At 43.6% G+C, this 26,848-nt stretch overlaps 1 protein-coding gene across 1 annotated transcript in view; it reads right to left on the reverse strand.

Moving 5' to 3' along the window:
• LOC124620212 (serine/threonine-protein phosphatase 2A 65 kDa regulatory subunit A beta isoform-like) overlaps nucleotides 1-26,848 on the reverse strand; it is a 147,760-nt gene that overhangs the window by 77,066 nt on the left and 43,846 nt on the right. The window contains exons 3-5 of the mRNA XM_047146880.1: nucleotides 21,162-21,297; nucleotides 20,823-20,980; nucleotides 20,576-20,734 (exon numbers count right to left, since the gene is read on the reverse strand). Coding sequence (XP_047002836.1) covers nucleotides 20,576-20,734; nucleotides 20,823-20,980; nucleotides 21,162-21,297 — 453 coding nt within the window. The remainder of the gene's footprint in view (nucleotides 1-20,575; nucleotides 20,735-20,822; nucleotides 20,981-21,161; nucleotides 21,298-26,848) is intronic.

Raw genomic sequence — 26,848 nt, forward strand, 5'->3', positions numbered from 1 at the left:
TTATAAATAGTCATTTCTGCTGAAATCAGCTAATAATGAGTAACATGTAGTGTTTGGTATCATTTCTACAGAAAGAAAGATGAAACATATGCAGCTTCGTACTGATTATGTTAAAGTATGTTTACGTCATTTTTCTGACCACCCCCATAGTACTATACCCATTGAGTAGCGACTGTGGGGAAGCTTGGGGCTTTTTTTGCACTCGTATACAATAACATCTTGCTAAGAGTAGCATCATATGACGCTTGACACTTTATGCTTTCATATTATATCAGCGTAGAGCGGGCCGTTCCACAACATGAGGTTCTATCCAAACTTAGTTTTTGTTTTATGTCTACAAAAATTTAATGTCAGTACAGAATTTGGAAACAATAAAAACTGGCAATTACGGCTTCAGCAGGATTTACTTACGGAACGTAAGGTTGTTTTCGCTGCTCGACTTGCTTCCGCGTAAAGCAAAATGCACACTTAACTTTCAACGTGTAGCAGGTTCAATTGCATTTTGAAAAAAAAAAATGTATGCCTCTGTTGATGAGAAGCATGTAACGACTTATTTGGCCTTGAACTCTGTATCGCTGCTCTCTCGCTACCGTATTCAATGGTTTCCTTCTGGGAAGTAGGTAATTAGGTAACACCATTGGTTGTATCGCGAGAAGATGGATCACCCGGTGGAAACGATCAGTAGGACATCTGGACCCGGCAGTTCACACCACTCTACCACCTCTTGTATCAGCCGTCTTTACTTGAGTGAAAGGGTCATAAATGTTATTCATATCAGTTAGCCAGTCGTAACTGTAAATATTATGACGACTTATCTTTTCTGTCCTTTACATCCCTGTTCATAAGAGAAGCTCATAGGCACTTCACTGGAGATCATGTGACGTCACAGGCACAGCCAATGAAAAGATAGTCATCGCAAGACACATGATGCTAATACCGAGTAACAACGTATCTATAATGTCCGAAATCTGGCGAGGGAGAAAATGCACATATCTCGTAAGTTGTAACATATCCAGATTACAAGCGACCTCACAAATTTCCCGTATAACGTATTAGCCAAATTTTTGCGAAGCAGATAGCGTGGAATGTAACCAGTAAATATTTCATAAATTGGGCTCTGCTGGTCATTTAAGAACATTATGTTATTTCTACCGTGATTAAATACTATGCACAATGAAACTTAATTTTAGAGTGTAAATGTTTTAGTGTCTTTTTTGGTGAAGCTTTAGTTCATATGCCACATTACTTTTCTTATTATGCTCTTGTAATACTTCATTTATAATCGCAACCTTCTGTTAATGTGAAAGGTATTTATTACTAAAGAGGCATGTGGCTACTCTACAGATGTTAACAGATTCAATGAACACATATCGTACAGTTTACGTAAACTCCACATGGACTATATCTCCCCATCTGAAAACGTAATGCTATTGGCATGCGGTTCTACTCATTTCAATTGTGTTGCATCATTCTTCTGTATATATTTGTAATTTAAAATATGTCTGTCGTTTAGTAATTATAAGTGGAAGGAGCCAACAGAATTATAATTAAAAAGGAAAATTTGAAAGTAACGTTTCCCTACACCAGTCCATCTGTTTGAGTTTTTAGAACCATAATTTTTGTGAAACAAACGACGGAATGTACGCACAGTATTCTTGTGTTATGTAAAAAGTCGTGAAGAAAGGAATTTTTGACACACACTCACTTAACCCATCTGCGACCCCTATCTTTGGTCGTGCTAGCCTTTGCTCATTTGCTCTGAACATGTAGTTTAAGATGGAAAACAATGATTCCAAAATTAGGTGCTAATTCCTCAAAACTTGCAATCAGAGGGCAACGCCGTTCACGGTTTTAAATGGGCAACTAACTCACGTAGCGAGGTGGAAGTTTATCTAACTTCTCCAAGCGAAAAGTTATTGGCGAAGTTGCCTGGTGCACACTATTTCTCGAAGTCAGATTTCAGAAATGCTTATCTGCTGTTACCCCTCGATGCTGAGTCGCGATAGTTCGTCGTTATTAATACGTCATTTCGCTTCTATAATTTGTTAGATTTCCCTTTCGTGTTGAGTCAGCCCCAAGGATTTTCCAGCTTTCCTTCTAGCACGGAAAAATTTGGTAATTTATGGTAAGTTGCTATGGTAGTAAACTGCTGAGGTCCCTAGGCTGACACATTACTGAATCTAACTAAAGCTAGCTTACGCTAACGACAACACACATCCCATGCCCTGTGGAGGACTCGAACCTCCAACGGCGGGGGGTGGGGGGTAGGGAGGGGGAGGGGAGCTGCGCGAAACGCGGCAAGACGCCTCAGACCACGCGTCTATCCCGGTCATTCGAGCAGAGAGTTAGACACTTACTGAAGTGTGCAACTTAATGGGATGATTTAATTACCACAGGTACCACCTGGGAACGTCATCTGCATAACTTAAAGACAGTGTTTCACGACGTGAAGACCAGTGGTCTGTGCAGTAAGTTGGGAAACGGTAAGTTTTTTGCACGCAGTGTCTTAAGTATGGAGGGCGTTGAACCACTCAGTTACCATGTCGCAGCATTTGACAAGTCAGCTGTCCATCAGATATTCAAGGATCTGCAGTCGTTCTTCGCTAGGTGATCTATTATAACAAAACCGTACCAAATGCGCCGGAATTCTCGCGTCTTGTCTACCAGCTTCGTAAGATTTGAAATTTCTTTGGTCAGACGCTTGGCATTAAGATTTTACGCGGATAACACAATGTTCCGCTCTGTCCCTTGCCTTGATGCCTCTGATCCCAAGAAAAGCTTCATGTGGGCTGCTGACTCATTGTTGTACGGGACTGGCAGCATACTTTTCCTCAGAAATCGAGATGGATCAGAACAAGCAGCCGCCTTCGGATCTAAGACCGTCTCATCCTTGGCAAAAGAATTACTCGTGGACAGAGGAGATGCTGCTGCCATGTAATGTGTTAAGTCTGATGCTAACCTGTGTGGCTCCAAAGCTCAGTTGGTCATTTATCACAAAGCGTTGGAGTCGTTGTTTAATCCTAAGACCGGACTGCCTGCGAAGACGCCACGGAGACTACAGCCTATTTCTTAGCAGTTACTCTTACGAAATCTATTTCCAGTCTACCACACAACGTGCTAATGAGGATGTGCTTTATAAGTTGCTCATTGGCCCCAATAGGGGGAGTGACAGGGAGGGCCAACCTTTAGAAACAACACTGTAAGACTTTCCCATCATCGACAAAGGAGTAGGAGAAGCCACAGTCACCATCAGATTGGCGCAGCATTTTTGCGGCGTTTCAGTTAGAAGGCCCACCCACCGTCCTAAGGATGACCAGCCCCATTTAGACCTTATTTCTGTGTGATAGAGAGGCTCAGTACGTGGCAGTTAGTGTTGCTCCTTACAATAGAGGATGATGAGTGCCGCGTTGTAGTTCTGCCTTCGCTTCAATCAAGCGTCCTCGAGCTACTGTAATCTTCTCACTGGGGGATATCTCGCACGGAAGAGTTAGCTCGACAGTATTTAAGGTTATACTGGCCTGCGATAAGAACCCTTAGCGATCGTCCAGTGAGACAGTGTCACGCCTGATTGTGTAACGAAGTGGGAATCTACCAGAAATTTTCCCCGTCGCCAAAACCAGCCCAGCCGTGGCACGGAGTGTACTTGAATTTCGACGGCCCCCTTCTTGGGTAAACGTGGTTGATCCTAGTTGACACCCAGTTCAGCTTCTCTTATCTGGTACAGACATCCACCACAAGCGTGAGATCCACCATCAGGATGCTCACAACTGTTGCATGCTGGTCCCTGCTAGTGGCATGACGTGTACAGCCTCGGGGATTCAGGCGTTCTGTCGGTACAGTGGTACCAAGTTCCTGACCACTCATGTCGCCTCCCCTCCCCCCCCCCCCCCCTAATTCACTCTACATCCGACATTGACGCAGGATGGAAAGGTGCAAAGTCGTAAATGAGGAAAGCAGTGCAAGGTATGGCAGTAGCTGACGCTCTTTCGCACTTCATAGCCACGTAACGCCCCACCCCAGCAAATGAACGTAGTCCAGCGGAGCCTCTACACGGACAATGGCCCTGTACGTGCGTCGGATCTATTGCGCCCTGCTTCCTGGCCCCATCGTTCATGTTTTACGCCCCGTTTCCGGAAGCCTATGTTGGTTTGGGCCTACACGTTTGGTCGTCGACCAGGGTGGACAGAAAGGGTGACAGTCCAACGACACGGACGGCAACTTTTTGTGGTCGTGTTCAGAGAATGAAGGTGTGCGAGACGTATGTAACATTTACGAGCTCGACATGAACATAATACGCGGCCACCAATCTCCGATACCTGTAACCTGCCCGGGCGACGTCTGTATTTCCCATCAACATGTAAGGTGATGACACTCGCAATTGTCGTGCCATGATTGTTACGTGAGATACGGTATCGTTCACGTTCCACACAACCGAGAGAGGTGGCGCAGTGGTTAGCACACTGGACTCGCATTCGGGAGGACAACGGTTCAATCCCGTCTCCGGCCATCCTGATTTAGGTTTTCCGTGATTTCCCCAAATCGCTTCAGGCAAATGCCGGGATGGTTCCTTTGAAAGGGCACGGCCGATTTCCTTCCCCATCCTTCCCTCACCCGAGCTTGCGCTCCGTCTCTAATGACCTCGTTGTCGATGGGACGTTAAACACTAATCCCCTCCTCCTCCCGTTCCACAGGGTGGGGAGAACAACCAGAGGAGGTTGAGCAACTCCCTCAGACGCTACCTCGCCAGCCTGCTGAACGCCCGCCAGCAGCCACGCCTCACAATAACTGGCGTCCAGATGGAACCGCTAGCCGGGCTTCCAGCGTTTCAAGACCCTACCCGAGCACTTAAGCCATAAAATTTTGCACTTTCGTCCTTACCTGCAACTTGAAGGAGGGAAGGGTCCGTATCTGCAACAGCCGCTAATGTTATTGCAAGGAAGGACGCGGAACCAACGATGCTGGCAGCCAGCAAAATGGTTGCGGCTGACGCCGACAGAGCGTACAGGCACCTTGTGTACTGGAGACAGCCTATGGTGTTCTGGGCGAGAAAGTAAGCTGGTCGCCGACTGAATTCACTTGTGCATTTGCTCATTTAGAAAATAGACTTGCTAATAATGTACTACACACAGACAATTGCTTCTTTACGGGTATATCTCCGTCTGATCTCTTAGACACATTACGTGTGCTGTTGACGTTTCTGTTTTCTGTAGGGTTTCGATTGGTTTAGTTCTTTGGATTTCTGGGAGCTTGGTATGGCCCTGGCAGATTTTCCCCTGCCGTTTGCGATTTTATAGTTTTAAACCAGTACGTCGGAAATGAGTTGTACAATGTATTTGTTGTACAACGTACCTTTGTGAGTAAGCGGGAGAACGACGCGTGGTCGCCACAGTACGCATGCGCGTGTGCTCCCAGGATGCCATGTGCTCGGTTGAACGCCACTTGTAGCCGAGTCATCTCTCAGAGTGCCGAGAAGTACAACCGTGTCTTTTCGAAGGGAACAACCGGGACCTCCACAATAAAATTCAAACCTGGCGCCCAGTGATTTTCAGCTGCTTCCGTACATAAAGGAGTTCCTTGGTGGTCAACGGTTCAACAACGACGTAGTAGTGAAAATAGCAGATATGAAATGCGTTTCCTCACAGGCGGCAGATTTCCCTCGTGTCACAATTCAAGCACTTGTTGAGTGGGATGAAAAATGTTTGATTGTAATGGAAAATTTGTACGAAGGCAGATAAAAGTATGTGGATGACGGACAAAAATGTGTTATACAGACCTTCTTTAAAAAAAATTCGTTTGTGTTAGTGGTATACCCTTGATCCCATGGTATGAGAAAAGTCGACGTCGGAAATACGTGAGGAAGGATCTCACCGTGATCCAGGTCGTGCTTCTTGTAGATCTTGTTCGCAATCGCAACGTCTATATCTCCGGAAGATCTGAAGTCACCACAGTCACGTGATATGCTGAATTGAAAGTAATTATGTTTACTACAACGACAGGAGCACATTCAGAACGGCAGTTACCTTCAGCTTGCTAGCAGTGTTGTTATTCACTGAATTTGTTAGCAGACGAGAAGATCAACAGGATATATAAAATCGCCAAGCATCTAAAAGTGTGGGTTTATGTTCCTGCAGAGGATCCTGTGCAGTAATAAAGAGGCTGCGGTCTTTCCCGCTGTTACCTTCGCAACTACTAATCGATTTACGGCTATATGACATTTGAATAACGTCATTCGTCGATCACGATACAATGAAACGATGTTCCTATCTCTATGAATAAATTAAATTCAGATGACACTGCATAGACCTCTATGATGTCGTAAAGCTTTCTGACTCTTCTGTAGACACGAGGCTAGAGCGACCAAGGGAGCAGAAGCGGTTTTAATACGACTTTCCGATACTCAGGGAAGAACTTCAAACTTCGTTCCGCTATTCCGCTCACTACGTCGCTTTACTAGACATTATAATAGCGCGTGTTAAATCTGTAACCACCAATCAAATTGAGAATTCACGAGGTCTTTTGTAACGGTACGGTGTTATGGCGAACGTCTGCAGTGAAGCACTACATGAAGTTAAAATACGGGGTGTTTGAAAAATACGCTGCTGAAAATAAATGAGGGAACATGACTTTGGGCGTCTACCATATTTCGTTTAGAAATACTTGAGGACTGGTTACGTTACCAAATTATACACCCATCTTTCACAACCTATGTATGCAAGAAAATGTCATTCCATCCCCGATCGTTTGCATAAAAAGAACTGGATCGTCCGAAAGGAGTCGAAAACAAAGTGTAAACTATCATTCAGCTCGTCACCCTGTGTGTTATTCATTCGACTTTGAGCTTCAATTACGTCTCGGCTCTCCGTGAGCATTCATCACTCCCTGACACTTATGTGGCGTGCTCCGTGTAAGTCTATGAAGGTTACCTTGTGGTATCCGTTCCCATTCTTCAATAACAGCCCTTGAGAGTTCTTGGAGAGTTTGTTGGGGAACAGGATGAGAAGGAACATGTGTGTCAAGCGTGTCCCACATGTGCACATTGGGTTGAGTTAGGGAATCACCGCCGGTCATTCCCTCAGTTCAGTGTCAGGCTTCGCAAGACATGCCTGTTGGCACCTGTAATCCAGGCTCTGGCATTCGAATGAATTCAAGGCGACCACCTTATGCAGCAGTTACCATATGGTCGAACAGGACACGTTCCATGTACCGTCTGGCCAGTGAGGTGGGCATAGGAAACGAGAAGTTTCGTTTGCTTGTCCTCACAGACCCTTGGAAATACGTCGATTTACTGGACAACATTTAGCAGGAACCGCGCACGAGGGGCTTCCGTATACAAACACAGCCATCACCTTATATCAGAGGATGTCTGGGCTCGTCTGTCAATAACACATTTCACAAGTGACAAAGTTGCCGGTTGACATAGGTACAGTTTGTCCAACATGCCTCGTGTACTGACCTGTCTCCCAGAACCGCGCCAACAACCTGTGGATGAGTCATGGAAGGTCATTGACATCTGCAACAAAACGACCGAAAGTCCATACTTTTTTGATCAAACTGACTGACCTTAGAGCTTTGACTGCATTAATATGTTGCACTCCTTGTGCTTGGTTCAACACAACGCCCTCAAATTGCAACTGCCAGCTGTATACTTCACCAGAAAACGCTGAGGCACCGGTACTCACATTCTTCTGAGTGGTCACTGGAATGCATTTAACAGCCAATAGATGCAAAATGGTTTATTTGTAGCCTACAACGAAAGCAAGGATCTTGAGATATACAATACGACAATGGAAACAGAGTTAACATACCGGACGTTGATATATGTCAAATGATTTTTGTTCCAATCTTCGATCACAGTATTAAGTCCTTCGACGATGATCGGTATCAGTCAGTAATGACCATATTCAGATGTACAATACAAAAAATGTACAACTAATGGGCAGTCTATCCTTCTTTTTCTTCTTTCTTTATTGCTATTTTAACACCTTAAAAAAAAGGTGGGCTGGCAACGGCAATAGTACGCCGCTCTTCGGCCACAGATACTACAAATAGAAACAAGGAAGACACAGAATAACAAAACATAATGGTGCACAAAATACAGTCGACACATGAGTAAAAAATACATGTGAACGATGGTGCGTTGGCGGTGAAAACACTGAAGCATTAACACGAGGGCACACACAAAGAACCGATGGTGATGATCCTCGGTGCGCGAATGTTTACTTGCGTGTACGAGTCCGGGGACCTGCCAAAACGGGAAAAGGCGGGGGAGGAGGGAGGGGGGAGGGTGTAGATGGCAGTGGCAGACGAGATGGGAGGGGGAGGAAAGAAGGTATAGGGGGCTAGGGGAAGCCTGGGGGAGGAGGGGTGGGGGAAGAGAGGAGGGAGAGAAGAGAGAGGGTGCCCTAAGGAAAAAACAAAGGTTGTGGAAGGGGAGGATCAAAGTTGGTAGGAGGGGTAGATGGAGAGGATGAGGGCATCATCAGGGAGGAGGAGCTGGTGGAAGCCACCTTGGGAGAGGGTAAGGAGAGTTGAGAGATGGAGAGCAGGTAAGACATGGGAATACAGGCGCAGCAGTGGACAGGCGTGGGAAAGGATGGGAGAGACAAGCAGGTGAGGGGGATCAAGTTTACAGGAGGCGTAGGGGATCTGTATCTGTTCTAGGAAAAGGAGGAGGTGTGGGAATGGAATGAGGGAATAAGGTCATATAGGATCCGTATGGGGGAGGGGAAACGGATGCAATGGACGAGGTGGAGTGCATAGCGTTCTAGGATTTGAAGGGATTTGTAAAAGGTAGGTGGGGCGGAGATCCATGCAGGGTGGGCGTAGCAGAGGATTGGGTGGATGATTGATTTATATGTGTGGAGGATGGTGGAGGTGTCCAGACCCCATGTACAGACACAAAGAAGCTTGAGGAGACAGAGGCGGGAGCATGCCTTGGCTTGGATTGTATGGAGATGGGGGGTCCAGGAGAGGATCCATCCTTCAAAACAATAAAGTATTTCCGATCAAGATATAGTCTGAGACAAAATGGGAAGGTACAGATAAAATTAGGTAAAACACACCTGTTCTACATCATATCCTAATGTGATAAAGCCGTAATGGCATCGTATAAACATAGAAATGCACTCAGAAAAGCATCGTAACGTTGAATTAAATGTGATGTGAAATAGGCCATATCGTCCACACAGTCATTTTGCAACTGGTTACTGTACAAAACATACTGAAGTTCAGTAGCTACCAGAAATATGGTTCCCTATATGCTCCATTGATGTTGCTAGTGTAAGCTTAGAGGTATTCTTCATTTACATAAGAACCATAATATGATAAAATTACAGTAGATAAAATACATATAGCAGACTTATAAATTTTGATAATTACTGTAGAAACCAGTTGTGATAAAATAAAAGACTAATATAGTGACGTATAAAATCGCTTAAAGAAAATGTGTAAAGGTAACAGGTTTTGAAACTTTTTGGTGAATTTACGGTGAAAAATAAAATATACATAATACACTGGCTATAGCAACTTATAAATTGCCTATGAAAGCTAAAATGGCTAAATGATAAAATAACTGTATGGAAGAAAAGACAGATCAATGATCAGCACCTTTTGTTGGCTTGGCCGCCAGTATGTTACATAGGCGCGTAGCGAACGTAAGAACTTAACCGCTAGGAGGCTTTTCGTACATCGTGATATGTCTCCCACAGAAAATGTTTATACAACATATCAACGGTGAATAAATAAGATTACATAGTCTGGCCATACAATCCACGAATAGATACGATATAATTAACGGTGAATAAATAAGATTACATAGTCTGTCCATACAATCCATGAATAGATAGGATATAATCAGTTACAGGATTATAGCGACGAGTGTATGGAAATCAGGCAAATGCATACTGTTCTCGACATAAATCAGCAACAAGACTAGATATAAATAAGTGATCCATTAATTAGTTATTGTAATACGTCATCAAATAAGGCAAAGTAGGTGTTGGGCACAAAATTGCTTTGTCCATTGAGTTCTCTTGTGGGCTCATGCTTCTTGGTCTTATAAATCTCCAACAAATCGAGAGCACGACCCCTTTCCTCCCTGTGCAGAAGACGCATACAGCTCTCAATATTACGTATAGTGTGGCCGATTTCTGCCAAATGCATTCCCAATGCAGTTTTGCGCCTGCAAATGCTCCTTGAATCTTACTTTAAAAGAAAGGCTAGTACGACCGACGTGAAATTTGTCACAACTGTTACAAACGGCCTTGTAAACCCCACAAGCACCAAATTTATCAGAATTATTACTCAAATAATGTTTTACACGGTGTTTCAGATTGTTGTTAACTTGGAAACCACATCCAGCCTTAGATTTCCGCAAACATTTTTCTGTTTGTTGGGACGTTATTCCGTAAAATTTCATTGGAATAGTTTTCAGTTTTTATTTACTACTTTTTTCTGGGTAATTATGCGACTGCCTACTATTTATGTTCTATTTTTTTATCCTAATGTACGGACGCATAACATAATTTTCAGAAGAACCATTGGCTACCGTAAGTTGCCTTCAGATATCATTGTCGGCAAATGGTAATCGAAAGAGTAGGTGGATCATTGAGGTGAAGGAGGCCCTTTTATATCTTGGTGGGTGGCATGAACTGACACCGATAACAGTATCTATATATGCCGGCTTTCTGAAAAGTGAAAATTTATGTCTGTTACCAACTTTCTTAATAGTAAGGTCTAAATAGTTAATGGAGCTCGCTTCTTCAGCTACTGTAGTAAAATCTATTTTTTGCTGCATGCTACCTATGGCTTGAGCAAATGCGGTAAACTCATTCTCGTTTCCGTCTAACAGTAGCAAGATGTCATCGACATAACGTTTATAAAATAAGGTCTTGTCTTTTAGTTGTGGAAAATTAGCGAAGAACTCACATTCCAAATCGTTCATAAAAATGTCTCCCAACGTACCACCCAAACTGTTACTCAGCCCGAGACTGTCTTTTTGTTGATATATTTTGCCATTGAAGGTAAAAAAGTTATAAGTTAAAGCAAATTCTAAAAGTTCTATTAACTCTGTGTATTCTGCAGCACTAATCCTGTTATGAGATAGCAGATTACGTTTAATGATCCGTGTCGCTTCCTTTATTGGGACACTACTGTAGAGGTTTTTTACATCCAGGGAAGCCAGTGTCGCATTATTTGGAATATGTATATCTTTAATCGCATTAGCAAGGTCAGAACTGTTTTTCACTCCAAAATTGGTAGTGAATGTGTACACTGCTTTAAGCTTGTTGTTAAGAAACTTGTTTAGTTTACAGCATGGCGATGACAAATTGTTAACAATTGGTCAAAGTGGTCAAATGTGTGTGAATTCTTAAGGGACCAAACTGCTAAAGTCATCGGTCCCTAGACTCACACACTACTTAAACTAACTTATGCTAAGAACAACACACACACTTATGCCTGAGGGAGGATACGGACCTCCGGCAGGAGGGGCCGCGCAATCAGTGCATGGTGCCTCTAACCGCGCGGCAACTTCGGACTGCTTAACAACTGGACCGACTTGATTTCCCTTCTTATGTATCTTAACCTGCGATCTCAGTTGGGGGAGTTTAGGATTGATCATGTTTAGAGATTTCTTTTCATAATCGTTAAGCAGAAATTGGGAACTGTCTATCTTTTTCCGTAGATTTATCTGGAATTCTGCGTTGGGTCTTTGTGAACGTCTGTTATCTCATTTTCAGAAAAGAATTCCTCGGTTATCCTAATGTAGTCATCTTCATGAATAAGGACCGCTGTATTACCCTTATCTGCGCGGATGACCATTGCATTCTCTTTTTCTAACTTTGTATTAAGATTTTTAAGATACGACTCTCGTGATTGACGATAGTATTCCAATTGACTGGATAAAGCTTTATTAACTTTAACTGATGTGTCCGCAGCTTCTAGTTTCGTCATCTTAGCGATTCACAAGCTATTTTAGTTTCAACTATCACTCTTGTAACGGTTCTGTTATTAGCATTTGAAGTGACATTATGTTGTAAACCTTTATTCAGCAAAGTATTTTTCATCCTCATTCAATTCAATATTTGTCAAGTTAGCTACCCTATCATGAAACAGGTGTTGTCCAACGCCACCTTTACTTTTTACATTAATCTTCTGAAGCTTTAATAGTATGCGTAACTTTTCCTTATGCCACTTTTCTATTCTTTCAACATTATTGCTTACTCTGTTAGAAATTTCATGCCAAAAAAAAAAAAAAAAAAAAAAAAAAAATTGAAACTGAGTACTAGACAGATCGTCACATAATTGTAAATGTAAACTGAATGATTCTTTACCAACGGGTCTTTATGCTTGCATGATTCACGTAATTGGGCCATAATCCAGTTCATCTCTCTTTTGGATTTCAATGACAAGGCGAGGGCCGGCCGCAGTTCAGTTCTGACTTTCGCATAGTTCGGTGTGACACCTGCTCCAAGACACTGGTTATTGAATTTAAGATTCATTACCTGAGTACTGATTTTCTGCTTCAATTTACAGAGACTTTTCACTTCTTTCGGGCCTCTCGCCGCAAAGAGATCATTTTACTAAGTTGCGTGTTGGCCACTGTCTCTTTAGCCATCGGCATCTGTTAAGTGGTGCCCCCCAATACTTTGTGCATATTGTGCCCAACTTTTGACTATCCGCTATTTCCCGACAGAATGCCCTATTTTTAACCGCTTTCGTTCACGTTTGTGTTTGCCGTCTGAGTTACCAGCCGTTTTAGCGAACGACAGGCGGGCTTTCGAGCGCGTTTTACTTTCTGCCCGTCGCAGCAATATGACGAAGGCCACTTAATTTTTACTTCTGGACCTCCGTTTTTCTATGGCGTATTTTATACGCGTTTCTCCATGTCCCTGATTTTAACTGTCTTCTCTTCCGTCTATTGGGATTAATGAGTAGTCGTGTTTAACTCCTCTATTTATCTTCGTGTTCTACAATTTTGACATAGGTGCGTATGACCCAAGTTGTTTTTGCGCCCTAAAACCAAACAAACAACACACCACTGCTGACCATCAGAAGTCTACTAAGCCATCCCTCAACCTAAGCAACCAACTCATCCCACGAGTAAGGAAAAACGTCCTTCAAAAAGTAGTTCCAAGTTGAAGAAACTGGCAGTTAATCCTTCGCATCGGGGAACTCTCTCCCTCTCAGACCTGGACTATGCTCTTTAGGGTGTGGACTTGAATCGGAGAGGATGGAGAGCCGCGAACCGACTACCGTTCCCCCTGTCCTCCCAAGTAAAACACCGCCTCTGAGGGAAAGAGAAACTACTAAGCATCGCTAAACAATTACTTCCTCATGGACATCTGCGTAGCGGTGGATTTTAAATAGATCCCGATCACATTTGGATGAATTACAGCTCCTAGTCCAGGAGAAACCGCTCTGCATCCACACTCCTGGAAATGGAAAAAAGAACACATTGACGCCGGTGTGTCAGACCCACCATATTTGCTCGGGACACTGCGAGAGGGCTGTACAAGCAATGATCACACGCACGGCACAGCGGACACACCAGGAACCGCGGTGTTGGCCGTCGAATGGCGCTAGCTGCGCAGCATTTGTGCACCGTCGCCGTCAGTGTCAGCCAGTTTGCCGTGGCATACGCAGCTCCATCGCAGTCTTTAACACTGGTAGCATGCCGCAACAGCGTGGACGTTAACCGTATGTGCAGTTGACGGACTTTGAGCGAGGGCGTATAGTGGGCATGCGGGAGGCCGGGTGGACGTACCGCCGAATTGCTCAACACGTGGGGCGTGAGGTCTCCACAGTACATCGATGTTGTCGCCAGTGGTCGGCGGAAGGTGCACGTGCCCGTCGACCTGGGACCGGACCGCAGCGACGCACGGATGCACGCCAAGACCGTAGGATCCTACGCAGTGCCGTAGGGGACCGCACCGCCACTTCCCAGCAAATTAGGGACACTGTTGCTCCTGGGGTATCGGCGAGGACCATTCGCAACCGTCTCCATGAAGCTGGGCTACGGTCCCGCACACCGTTAGGCCGTCTTCCGCTCACGCCCCAACATCGTGCAGCCCGCCTCCAGTGGTGTCGCGACAGGCGTGAATGGAGGGACGAATGGAGACGTGCCGTCTTCAGCGATGAGAGTCGCTTCTGCCTTGGTGCCAATGATGGTCGTATGCGTGTTTGGCGCCGTGCAGGTGAGCGCCACAATCAGGACTGCATACGACCGAGGCACACAGGGCCAACACCCGGCATCATGGTGTGGGGAGCGATCTCCTACACTGGCCGTACACCACTGGTGATCGTCGAGGGGACACTGAATAGTGCACGGTACATCCAAACCGTCATCGAACCCATCGTTCTACCATTCCTAGACCGGCAAGGGAACTTGCTGTTCCAACAGGACAATGCACGTCCGCATGTATCCCGTGCCACCCAACGTGCTCTAGAAGGTGTAAGTCAACTACCCTGGCCAGCAAGATCTCCGGATCTGTCCCCCATTGAGCATGTTTGGGACTGGATGAAGCGTCGTCTCACGCGATCTGCACGTCCAGCACGAACGTTGGTCCAACAGAGGCGCCAGGTGGAAATGGCATGGCAAGCCGTTCCACAGGACTACATCCAGCATCTCTACGATCGTCTCCATGGGAGAATAGCAGCCTGCATTGCTGCGAAAGGTGGATATACACTGTAGTAGTGCCGACATTGTGCATGCTCTGTTGCCTGTGTCTATGTGCCTGTGGTTCTGTCAGTGTGATCATGTGATGTATCTGACCCCAGGAATGTGTCAATAAAGTTTCCCCTTCCTGGGAAAATGAATTCACGGTGTTCGTATTTCAATTTCCAGGAGTGTATATCTTCAAATGTGTCTGAATTCCTAAGGGACCACACTGCTTAGGTCAGCGGTCCCTAGACTTACACACTACTTAAATTAAATTATGCTAAGAACAACACACACGCCTATGCACGACGGAGGACTCGAATCTCTGGCGGGAGGGGCCGGACAGTCCGTGACATGACACCTCAAACCGCGCGACCACCACGCGCAGCGCTCCGCATCTGATTACAAGAAAATCATTTTAAAGTCGCCCGCGCACCTGCGTTACAGGGTTACCACCCCTACAGGAAGGACGATACTACTGGAGACGGGACTAAAGGTGGAATGGCTGGTTTTGTTGATGACAGATGACATTCCTCTCCTGTCTCTGTTGCCATGACCATACAGGCAACTGCCATGGTAGTTCTAGCACCTGTTAACACCACGCTATCCCTTTGTATCTTCCACCTCTTGATGTCTCTGGATGTAGAGGGACTGACAGAACTCTTCTGGGCACTCCCACGCCCATTCCTCCTTCTGGGGGACTTCAGAGCACACAAAGTGCTGTGGGGCTCGGCTACCGCTTGCTCCAGTGGTCGGATGATTGAGCGACTCGTCCTGTCCGAGAATACCTGCCTTCTGAACACGGGTCAGATGACACACTTTTGCACAGCTACAAGATCTGTTTCAGCCCTTGACCTTTTTTTTTTTTTTTGTTCCCCAGCTATTGCAGACTTAGTTCAGTGGGAAGTGGCTACAGATTTGTATTCTAGTGACCTCTCCCCTATGTGGATCCGTCTTCTGACTTGAATGGAGGCTGACAGGAGACCACGAAGATGTGTGATACAAAGGGTAAGTTGGTGGCAGTACAATCGACAGGCTAATTTTGAGCAAAAGGATTGTGTACAAGAGACGGTGCCCGTATCACTTGTGAGATGCAATGGGCTGCTGCCGAGTCCATCCCAAGGTCTAGTAATCACCTCTGACTATGCCCTGTACCTTGGTGGAATGACGAATGTCGATTGGCAATCAGGGCCAGACGAACAGCTCTGCATACCTTCAAACACCATCCAACTACAGAAAACCTTCATGCCTTCAGATCCACGAAAGCACATGGAGGTGAGTGATAGAAGAACGGAAGAGGGCTTCCTGCAAGGAATTTACAACTTCCCATAACTGATCCAATGGTTCACTTCCACTGTACAAATTTCAGACTTAATAAGGCTGATTTCAGGCAAGGGCCGTGCGCATCCCTTATGACTTTTTCAAGTAATGCGGTCTTGCGGGACGCACCAGAAGACATGATTCAGGTTTTAGCTGAACACTTTCTTACTGTAATTACGTCATCCAGACAAGTAGCTGCTTTCCAGGTGTTACATAGGACTGTTGAGATGATGAAACTCCATTTCAAATCGTATAATGAGTAGAAGCTTCGTTCTCCATGTGGGAAATGGAATCAGCTCTGTCTGTGGCTAGAGACACTGCCTCAGGACCTGATGAGATCCATTATGCCATGATTTGTCATCTGTGCCCTGAAGCGAAACGACAGCTCCTCTCTTGTATCAATGAGATCTGGTTTGATGGACACTACCCCACGACTTGGAAGGAGGCAGCATTAATTCCATTTTGGAAACATGGCAACGACCATAGCGCCCCTAACAGTGACAATAGTGCAGCCCTTACTAGCAGTATGAGTAATATTCCTGAACACATGGTCAACCACCGCCATGCCTGACTACTGGAATTCTGAGTTTAACTGAGCCGCTCCCAGTGCGATTTCAGGCGCTACCGTTCAACCCCTTACAACTTAACTGTACTGAAGACGACGATACAGGAGTCCTTCTTACACCGAGACCATTTGGTTTGTATGATTTTTGACCTCGAAAAAGCATACGACACTACTTGGAGGTACAACATCCTTAGCCCTCCACTTCTTACCCTATCCTTTCTCGAGACCCAGCGTTTTCGACATCGGGTTGGCGATCCTTTGTCTGACTGCTATGTTCAAGAGAACGGTGTCTTCCATGGCATTGTACTCAATGTCATACCGTTTGCCATTGCTGTCAATGTCATTTCCTCTGCATTGAAGAGCCTTGTCAGATACTCTTTGTTTGTGGATGACTTTGCAATCTTTTGTTCTTCCTCTAACCTTACAAAGACGACGATGCAGTTACAGCTGACTGTTAGGAGCTAGAAACCTGGGCCAGGACTACTGGTTTTCGGGCCTCACCAGAGAAGACAACATGGATGCATTTTAACCGTGCTCATGTAAGTTTTATCTAAAAAGTACTCACAGTGGGGAACAATTATTTACGTTCTCAAGAAACAGATCGCTTTTTGGCTTTGTTATTTGTCACGAAATTAACTTAGGCTTCCACACCTGAAAGACCTACGAACAAAGGGCTTCCAGCCATTGAATACTTTCAAATGTCTTACTGAACAAATATCGGAAGCTGACGCTTCCGTCCCCTGCAGTTTTACAAGACATTTGTTCGATTACGTTTAGATTATGGCAGCGCGTTCTATGGATCAGCCCTTATTTCTTACCTCATGATGTTAGACGCTTTTCGTGTGGAGGGTATTTGGATATCGACTGGAGCCTTTCGGACGAGCGTAGTTCACAGTCTGTGTGCAGAGGCTGGTGAACGACCACTCTGAATTCGACGATGTATCCTTTTGGCTCGACAGGCACTGAAAATCTCAGCGTCACCTCAGTCAGTGGCATTTAGTGTAGTGGTCGAAGCCACCACTGAACGGCTGTTCGGGAATCGGCCCCATGCAACCAAGCCATTTGGGATATGTACTACCGACTGTCTCAAGGATATGGATCTATCAGACCTCCAAATACACAGCCAAGAATGGAAAAGCGTTGGTGTCTTCAGAGGCCCAAAGTGATTTTAAATTGACATGGTATAAGAAAACTTGTACTAAGATTATGTTTTTACAACTCTGTTTTCGTCCATTTTAAGTATGAACCACGATTTTATCGTTATTTGTGCTGATGGGTTCCAGCAAGAGAATTTTCTCAGGTATACTGCTGTTTTGCCTGATGGGGTTCTCAAAGTGCGTCTTCCGGAACAATTTACAAATTATGATTCTGACTGACATGGCATTCTTATGGCACTGGAGGGGATTCACAGACATCACTATACAAGGTTTCTTGTCCGTTCCGTCTTGCTCAGTGAACTACCAGCACTTCACAAAATGTATGCAATACATCATCTGATTCAGCTCATCCACGACTCGTTACAGCAGATCCAACACCGTGGCAAGAGGGTGATGTTTTGCTGCATACCTGGCCACATCGAGATACAGAGTAACGACGTGGCCGACAAAGCAGCGTGGAAGTGTATCGTGATGGTGCTGCCCGTCAGTGCCCCATCCTGTTGCACACCATCATATCATTTTGTGATCGGCGCATCATGCATCAGTGGGAGACTGAATGGTTGCAGGTGAAAGAAAACAAAATGCGGTCTCTCAAATCGACTACTAGCTGGCCGAAGTGGCCGTGCTGTTCTAGGCGCTGCAGTGTGGAACCGCGAGACCGTTACGGTCGCAGGTTCGAATCCTTCCACGGGCGTGGATGTGTGTGATGTCCTTAGGTTAGTTAGGTTTAACTAGTTCTAAGTTCGAGGGGACTAATGACCTCAGCAGTTGAATCCCATAGTGCTCAGAGCCATTTGAAATCGACTACTCAGGTGTATCGGTCCATTAGTAAACAGAGACAATGCACTACTACACTGGTGGACACCAGTTGCATACAACTGAAGAGCGTAATACGCCCTCTAACAACTGAAGATCGTAATACGGCCTCTAACAACTGAAAAGCGTAATACGGCCTACACCGTTATAAATAATCCTCATTGGAAAATGATATTAGGGAAAAATATTTGTTTCGATGTCCCCTACAACCTCCCAGAGTTTGTAGGTTTAAATACTTTCCACCCTGTAGATTTAAAACTATCCAGAAAACGCTATTACAAGAAGTTCCATGTTAGGTGCCATAATATTCATATTCAGCTGCCGAAATTAAATATCAGTTACTCACTCCCGGCATTCACACCTGTAGGCAAATTCCATATGCTTTCGCCAACAACTATTCCCGCAAATAATCCATCGCACACCGTTTCAAACGTATACTCCTTTTGTTTTTTAAGGAGGATCTAGCATAGTTTGTCTTCTGCATTTGTGAAAGTTTGCGGTCACGAGAACACACAATTTTGTGCATTATGGTGTATAAACCTAAGAATATTTTCACAATTTGGTGCTCCACAACTGCAATACGTTTCAGCAAAGATATAGTTATAGAGTTACGTTATCAGCGGCTGTCAAAAATTTGATTTTCTGCTAGTTTCGGCCGGTACGTGAACGATATCCTGGAACTGCATTTTATGGCATTTCGCTGTTTCCTATCTTCTCATTAAGTTGTAATGAAAAGATTCAGTATTGTTGTTATTACACGTCATTAATACACATTTCCTATCGGGATACATAAGTTTGAAAGTCTTTGACAGTAGGTGATGGTGAGTATGCACTAATGTGTATCATATAAACCCAATAAGTACAACACGCGTTAATAGCGTAACATAGTGGAGTGTCTCCTCCTCACTCCTTGACTTCTACAAGTACTGAAAATGCTGAAAATAGTGAAGCAAGTACATTCTACTCTAGATATATTTTTTTCTTTTTTTGCCTTTTATGTGAAGATGGAAACAGTATCAAATTCTTCAAATTCTTGTCAGAGTTTGTGTGTGTGTGTCTGTATCTGTGTGTTTGTTAGTGCGTCGGTGTATGTGTGTGTGGCAGTGGGGGGGGGGGGGGGGGGGTGAGCGGCGGGATGCAAATTGGTTGGTCTTTATGTAAACGTTGTTTTAAGAATGGAAGAAAATTGAGGGTACAATTCATGATGGAAAAGAAGTAGTAAACTTGGCCCCCGGAATAAAATATATCTTGGAAAGCGTAAATTATTAACTGAATACGAGAATAACGTTTAAGATCTTGTCAATTATGGATTGCGAGCTACTGCTATTTCTACAATAAAACATTCCACTGTAGGTGCCTTAAATGTGTTTTATTGCCAAAATTTTTCAGAATAAACCATTTAGAGTTATTCACTTGTGCTTTAGTAAACTGGGCCCAACATGACAGGCTGTGATGTGGCGTTAACTCGGAAATATCACTGCTACGAATTTTCAACTGTTCGTCCGAATATGGTTTAGGACACCTACACCTCACTTGATGTCGCCAAAAAGTTGAAACATCCTTGAAACCAGCGATCTGCCGCAGAGCGCACTCTTGTTTCTGCGTCGCTTGAGAACTTTAGCATCAGTGAGAAGCAGCTTGATTGCAGGATAAATGAACTCACAGAGTTGTGAATCTATAAAAGATGAAAAACAAGATTATAATAACCACATAATTTTATAAACGTATCATTTATGTGCTAACGAGATAAACTGTTAGAACAAAATTGTAAAAATATTCTGCTGTATCAGGTGCATTGCCAATATGTCAGTTCATATAGAAACTACTCCAGATACGCCGGTATCCCTGCTCACAAATGGAAAGAAATACACTTCCTTCTTTCAACTATCACAACTTAGCTGAGTGCACTACGTATCTAAGAAGATTTACCTGAACCGAATTTGAATAGTTATAACTTAACAATGCGGTTACGAGTGTCCCTTAGTAACACTAAGAAGTATTATATAGATTATAAGTACGTATCCAACACTAAGGAAAACAAATATTTAACATACTTACATCATTAATGCTGTTGGCAATTAAGAACCGAACTTGCCAATATGAATCCTCTGCGTATTTATACAGAGCTGGCAGAAGATGTCTGTATACATCATCAGATAGTTTCTTAGCTTTAAGCAAAGCGATTAAAGCCTGTGTCGCCTCCAAGTGAAGACCAATCTGTAAAAATAAACGAAAGTTGTAAAAACTGATTCGCTATGTGTACTAGTTAATGAGCGTAAGTGGATAAGAAATTGTCTTTATGTACCTTATCTTCCAGGGCCTTCTCGAAAATGGGCACTACATGAGAAGCAAAAAACTGGACATCAGCGTCTTCAGCTATAGCAGGCAACATGGACAGTGCCATTCTTCGCACTAGCATATCTTCATCCTCACACAGACGATGAAACAGTTCACCTAGGTACTCTGCAATCAAACAAAATACGAAAATCAAATTCGTTTCAAAATGATAGTTGGCTACAGAGGTTTCTTTTCCAATAAGCTTCAAGTATACTGTTCTTCAGATTTGATTAATTACCTTTTACTGTGGGAGTAACTCGTCCATAAATGGCGCATAGATCCTTGCAAGCCAGTAGCCGAGACGTACTCCTTTCTTCTGCCACTAGCTTCTCTATATTCGCAACTGTGTCCCGATAGTTCGGATGTGTTACGTCAGCACCGTAACTGATGGTTGATTTGTGCTCGTATACTTCTCCAAGAGTACACTCATACCAAGAGGGAGCCTGAAAAATAAACGGGACGTTAAGAAAAACAAATACTGAAAAACAGAATGTTTGACAACATCTGTATATAATTCTGAAAATCCAGTTAAACCCTATGCTCTTGAGCAAATACTGACTGTCATTTACAATGAAAACCAACTTGGTCTTTGGAACACCAAATTCAGTACCCAGTTTAGTGATAATTTGTTCTAATTTAAGTTTTGGTCGCCCTCAACTTCTTCCACAACGTGTTAATAGAATGTTTCCAAAAAAATCCGAAAGTTTATCTGCTAAGAGCATGTTGGGCCTACTTCACTGTTGTTAATAGTTATGAGCTGTTTGTTACATATATGCATTATCATGATCCCAGATGCTGACTGAAATTATTTTAATTCCGCGTATCTATTACTGTATTTATACAGTCAAGATTCATTGTTACCCTTCGTAATGAATTGCTGCATTATCTTATAAATTTCTAAGTATGTGATTCAGGTAGCTCTGTAATTTGCATGGACTGTCTGATAAAATAACGATGTGAGAACACCTGCCTGAAAGGAATCGTAGTGAAGAACTTTAATCATCGTGTATGACCTTTCTACGAAAGTTACCCCGGAAGATAGCCCTACCGCTTACCAGGTGCTCTAAAATGTGCGCCTGTGTGGGGAGTGCAACATAGCCTACACTTTTAGAATATTCGAGTATGAGAGTGAAATGCGACTAGCAAATATTTTCTTCGGAATTTAATTTTAATTTCTAATTTAAAATTATGAATAGGGGAGAGAATATATTGCGTCTTACAGCAAACGTGATCTTAATATAATGCGTAACTGCAGAAGGTAATCTCAGAATGACCGTTGTTGCGCTAGTGGTGTGACATACCTCTTCAGGTAGCGAGGCACCGCACCAATGCGACATCGCGATGTTCATGCCCGGGTCGCAGATCATCTCGTCATCGTCATCCTCATAGAAGGGCTGCCTACGCCTGAGGAACACCCAGAGGCAGCATCCTCCTTTCTTGCACAGCAAACTCCGGAACAAGCTCCGAAACATCTACGAAATGCAAACGGCCGTATCAGTATCTGTTGAATGGCGCGTGACTCGTAGATATCAACAAAAAAAAAATTGCGATGCCTCTTAGGAATTCGAATAATAATCGTAAATCTTCATATATTCAGAGAGGATCGTGACACGTGTTGGCGTTAATGTCGATAGTAAGTCGTCTGCAAATGACTGCGAAACCAATAACTTCTCATTGTGTTTACCAAGAGGCGAAGAGTAAAAGATATATGGCCCAAAGAATTTTTGTACCATTATGCAGGTATATGTCGACTTCTAGGAAGGAAAATTTAGATTCCATCATCTAATTTGAATACGTTATCATCTGTAGCAGACGTAATGTCCAGAATGATGTAATTAGGATCAAATCTGTACAATTTGTAGAGAAACCAGATGGCAGTGATAAGAATCGAGGGGCATGAAAGGGAAGCAGTGGTTGGGAAGGGAGTGAGACAGGGTTATAGCCTCTCCCCGATGCTATTCAATCTGCATATTGAGCAAGCAGTAAGGGAAACAAACGAAAAATTCGGAGTAGGAATTAAAACCCATGGAGAAGAAATAAAAACTTTGGGGTTCGCCGCTGACATTGTAATCCTCTCAGAGACATCAAAGGATCTAGAAGAGCAGTTGAACGGAATGGACAGTGTCTTGAAAGGGGGATATAAGATGAATATTAACAATAGGAAAAAGGAGGATAATGGAATATAGTCGAATTAAATCAGGTGATGCTGAGGGAATTAGATTAGGAAATGAGACACTTAAAGTGGTAAATGAGTGTTGCTGTTTAGGGAGCAAATAACTGATGGTTGTCGAAGTAGATAGGATGTACAATGTAAATTGGCGATGACATGGAAAGGTTTCTGAAGATGAGAAATTTGTTAACATGGGATATAGATTTAAGTGTGAACAAGTCTTTTCTGAAAGTATTTGTATGGAGTGTAGCAGTGTATGGGAGTGAAACATGACTATAAATAATTTAGACAAGAAGAGAATAGAAGCTATCGAAATGTGATGCTACAGAAGAATGCTGGAGATTGTATGGGTAGATCACGTAACTAATGCTGAGGTACTGAATAGAATTGGGGATGAAGAGAAATTTGTGGCACATCTTATCTAGAAGAAGGGATCTGTTGGTAGGACACGTTCTGATGCATCAAGGGATCATCAATTTAGTATATGGAGGGAAGCAGGGAGGGTAAAAATCGTAGAGAGAGACCAAGGCATGAATACACTAAACAAATTCAGAAGGATGTAGGTTGCAGTAAGTATTCGGTGATGAAGAAGCTTCCACAGGATAGAGTAGCTTGGAGAGGTGCATCAAACCAGTCTCTGGATTGAAGACCACAACAACAACAACTGTGACTGCTTGAGTTTTCATTTTTCATCGGAGATACAGTCGTATTTTTGTAGTATACCCTTAATCATACAAAATTTAAGTTTGTTCCTGGAAGTGAGTTCGATTCATCAACAAAAGAATTATTTCTTGAACACACCGAATCGGCGTAATATACGGAAATGCTTACAACATTTAAAAAATAAGCGCTTCACTTTGGACGGCAGTTTCGAGTGTTACATTCTCTTTTTAACTTTCGCAGCTGCCATTTTATTGCAGTAGTTTAGTTGCTCCATTGCAGTAGTTTAGTTTACTTAAAATACTAGTACACTACACGGGAAATGCTCTGAAGCATTGTCTGCAACAACTTAGTACACGGATAGAGCTATATGGTCTTGCATAACGTATTTCGTTGTCCTACAATACAATTTTCGTTTATTTTATTTAAAACTTTGTATAATTTTCCACGTGATAAGATACGAATTTTCCCAGTGAAGCAAGCATGTGATGAAAAAAAAAAATTGTGCAGGTACGTGGGTAAAATGGGAAAACATTGTGATGAAGAGAAACGAAATAACGTACGTACATAACAAACAAAATTAAGAAAATACGGGGGGAGATGTGGTACACTTGGACAAACCTTACAATGCTATATCTCATACTCTACATCATGACGGAAAGATAGCTTCTATCTTCGCCAGTAATGGAGTCTCTCGTGATCACGGAAACAGAGGAATCCTCCTACTTGCTGAGACCTGGTCTTTGGAATTGAAGATTATCGATCACTCTGCAATCTCCTTACAGCACCATAATGTACTTTAAGCATGCGCACTTAAAAAGGAACTAAACACTACCTCAAAAACAGCCTCTGCTGCCACAAAGTACTATGTCACTTTCATATCGCTTTTCCGCACTCAATCTAGAATGCTACTGATACAGTTCAGTACAAGTTCGCACATTTTAAGATAGACGAGTTCGCATTTAAGTGAGAGAGGATGTGAAGAGTTGCTTCGTCTCGCCTACCGCATCTCTTTACTCCATTGCCTAGTCCACAGATCGGATCACGCTAACTGATGTCACTAAACCTAAAACGTATCGTAAGGCTTATCATATGGCGGGATTTGTCACTGCTAATTATTTTAAATAGTAGGTACACAATAGCAAAATTTTCACTGATCCGTGTAAGCCTGCTTTGTATCTGTTTCCTCAGAATTATATCGTAAATTATCTAAATGCGATCTGAAGAAAAATATTCAGAACTGCGTTATCAATATCGGACTAACGCCGCCTGCTATCAAACCGTTCTATACTTCACATCTGACAATGAATACACTATCTACAGCGTAAGCAGACAATGAAACGAAATATATTGCTGTTTACCTCGCACTAGAAGAGCCTTCACTGGCAAGGCAAGAAGAAATTTGCTACGAGCAGACCGCTTTCTTCTTTATCAAGCCTCAGTGTGTTTCTAGGTAACGACACACGTCACTTGCTACCAATACCTATTGTTGGGAGACTTCGCTCGTCAACGACGGTTAGCAGTGGAGAGAGTCTGTTGCTTTAAATCAGATATAAAATTTAGTCGAACTATTCGAACGAAAATTATAACACGTTTCAGTATTACGCATTCAGTAAGTCGCCTGTTCATTTACTCACTAACAAGGTGCAAACAACGTAAGAAACCATAGTCTGCTCCCCATCAGCGCTAAATTTACAACTGGTCTCACTCAAAGACCGCTTACCGCAAAATAATAATTTCTGCATGAGGTCTCAGGTGACATATAATCAACATGCATCCATATTTGAAGAAAGATGCTGAGAATTAGAAGCACTCCGATCCGGACGGAGACAGATCTGAACATTGATGACCGATGGTTAGCACTGTTCGAAAGTCACTCCGATCGGCTGAGGCTCTTGACGGCAGATTTAACATGACTAGTTTTGATCGGAGGCCTTACTACCACGTGCTGATATCTGGGATGGCGGTGGCGGTATTACAACTCTGGAGAAGTAATATTGTGATGCTTCCTCGGTCAGCCGTGCGCTCTAACGCACCGCTTTCCGGGCGGGAAGGTGAGCCGATCCCCGGCACGAATCCGCCCGGCGGATTAGTGTCGAGGTCCACTTTCTCCACGTACGCGTACACCATAATTACTCTACCACGCAAACATTAAGGTTACACTCGTCTGGTATGAGACGTTCCCGGGCGAGTCCACTGGGGGTCGAAACTCACAGGCCGGCGGCGGTGCCCGAGGGGTTGTAGGCGATTTAGTCCGGAATCGCACGATTGCTACGGTCGCAGGTTCGAATCCTGCCTCGGGCATGGATGTGTGTGATGTCCTTAGGTTAATTAGATTTTAGAAGTTCTAAGTTCTCGTTGACTGATGACCTCAGATGTTAAGTCCCATAGTGCTAAGAACCATTTGAACCATTTTTCGAAAAGCACAATAACCCTGTGTTCGGTGTGGGGTGGCGGAGGGGTTAGTGGACTGCTGTAGCCTGTTGTGGGGTTGTGTACCACTGAGGACTACGGAGGGGACGAAGCCTCTCCGTCGTTTCTAGGTTCAAATGGTTCAAATGGCTCTGAGCACTATGTGACTTAACTTCTAAGGTCATCAGTCGCCTAGAACTTAGAACTAATTAATCCTAACTAAACTAAGGACATCACACACATCCATGCCCGAGGCAGGAATTGAACCTGCGAACGTAGCGGTTGCTCGGTTCCAGACTGTAGCGCCTAGAACCGCACGACCACTCCGGCCGGCCGTTTCTAGGTCCCCAGTTCAATACAATACAATATTGTGACTTATGTGCTGAGTAATTTCAGTTAAAGGCTTCAGGAGGTAGAACACAAACTGATACATTTGCTCATCCAAATTAATACATCGCGTTTGGCTGATTGGCAACAATGGGGCTCTCAGAACCTTATAGCTTCTTCTCCTTCTGTTTAGGAACAATAAATTCAACAGCGCTGGTATCAGAAATTTTATCACTATAGTTAACAGTAATGTTCAAGGAATTAAGTATGTAGTCAGATTACAAGAAACACAGCGAAAACGCGAACACCTAACAAAGTAATGTACTGAGATGCGTTTTCAGTCATGGAAAAATTGAAATTAAGGCGTTTAATATAATCACCATTGTGTATATTGGATGATTATCAAGCAAAAATAATATTCGGTG

This window comes from Schistocerca americana, chromosome 6 (genome assembly GCF_021461395.2).
Source record: "Schistocerca americana isolate TAMUIC-IGC-003095 chromosome 6, iqSchAmer2.1, whole genome shotgun sequence".
Taxonomy (NCBI): domain Eukaryota; kingdom Metazoa; phylum Arthropoda; class Insecta; order Orthoptera; family Acrididae; genus Schistocerca; species Schistocerca americana.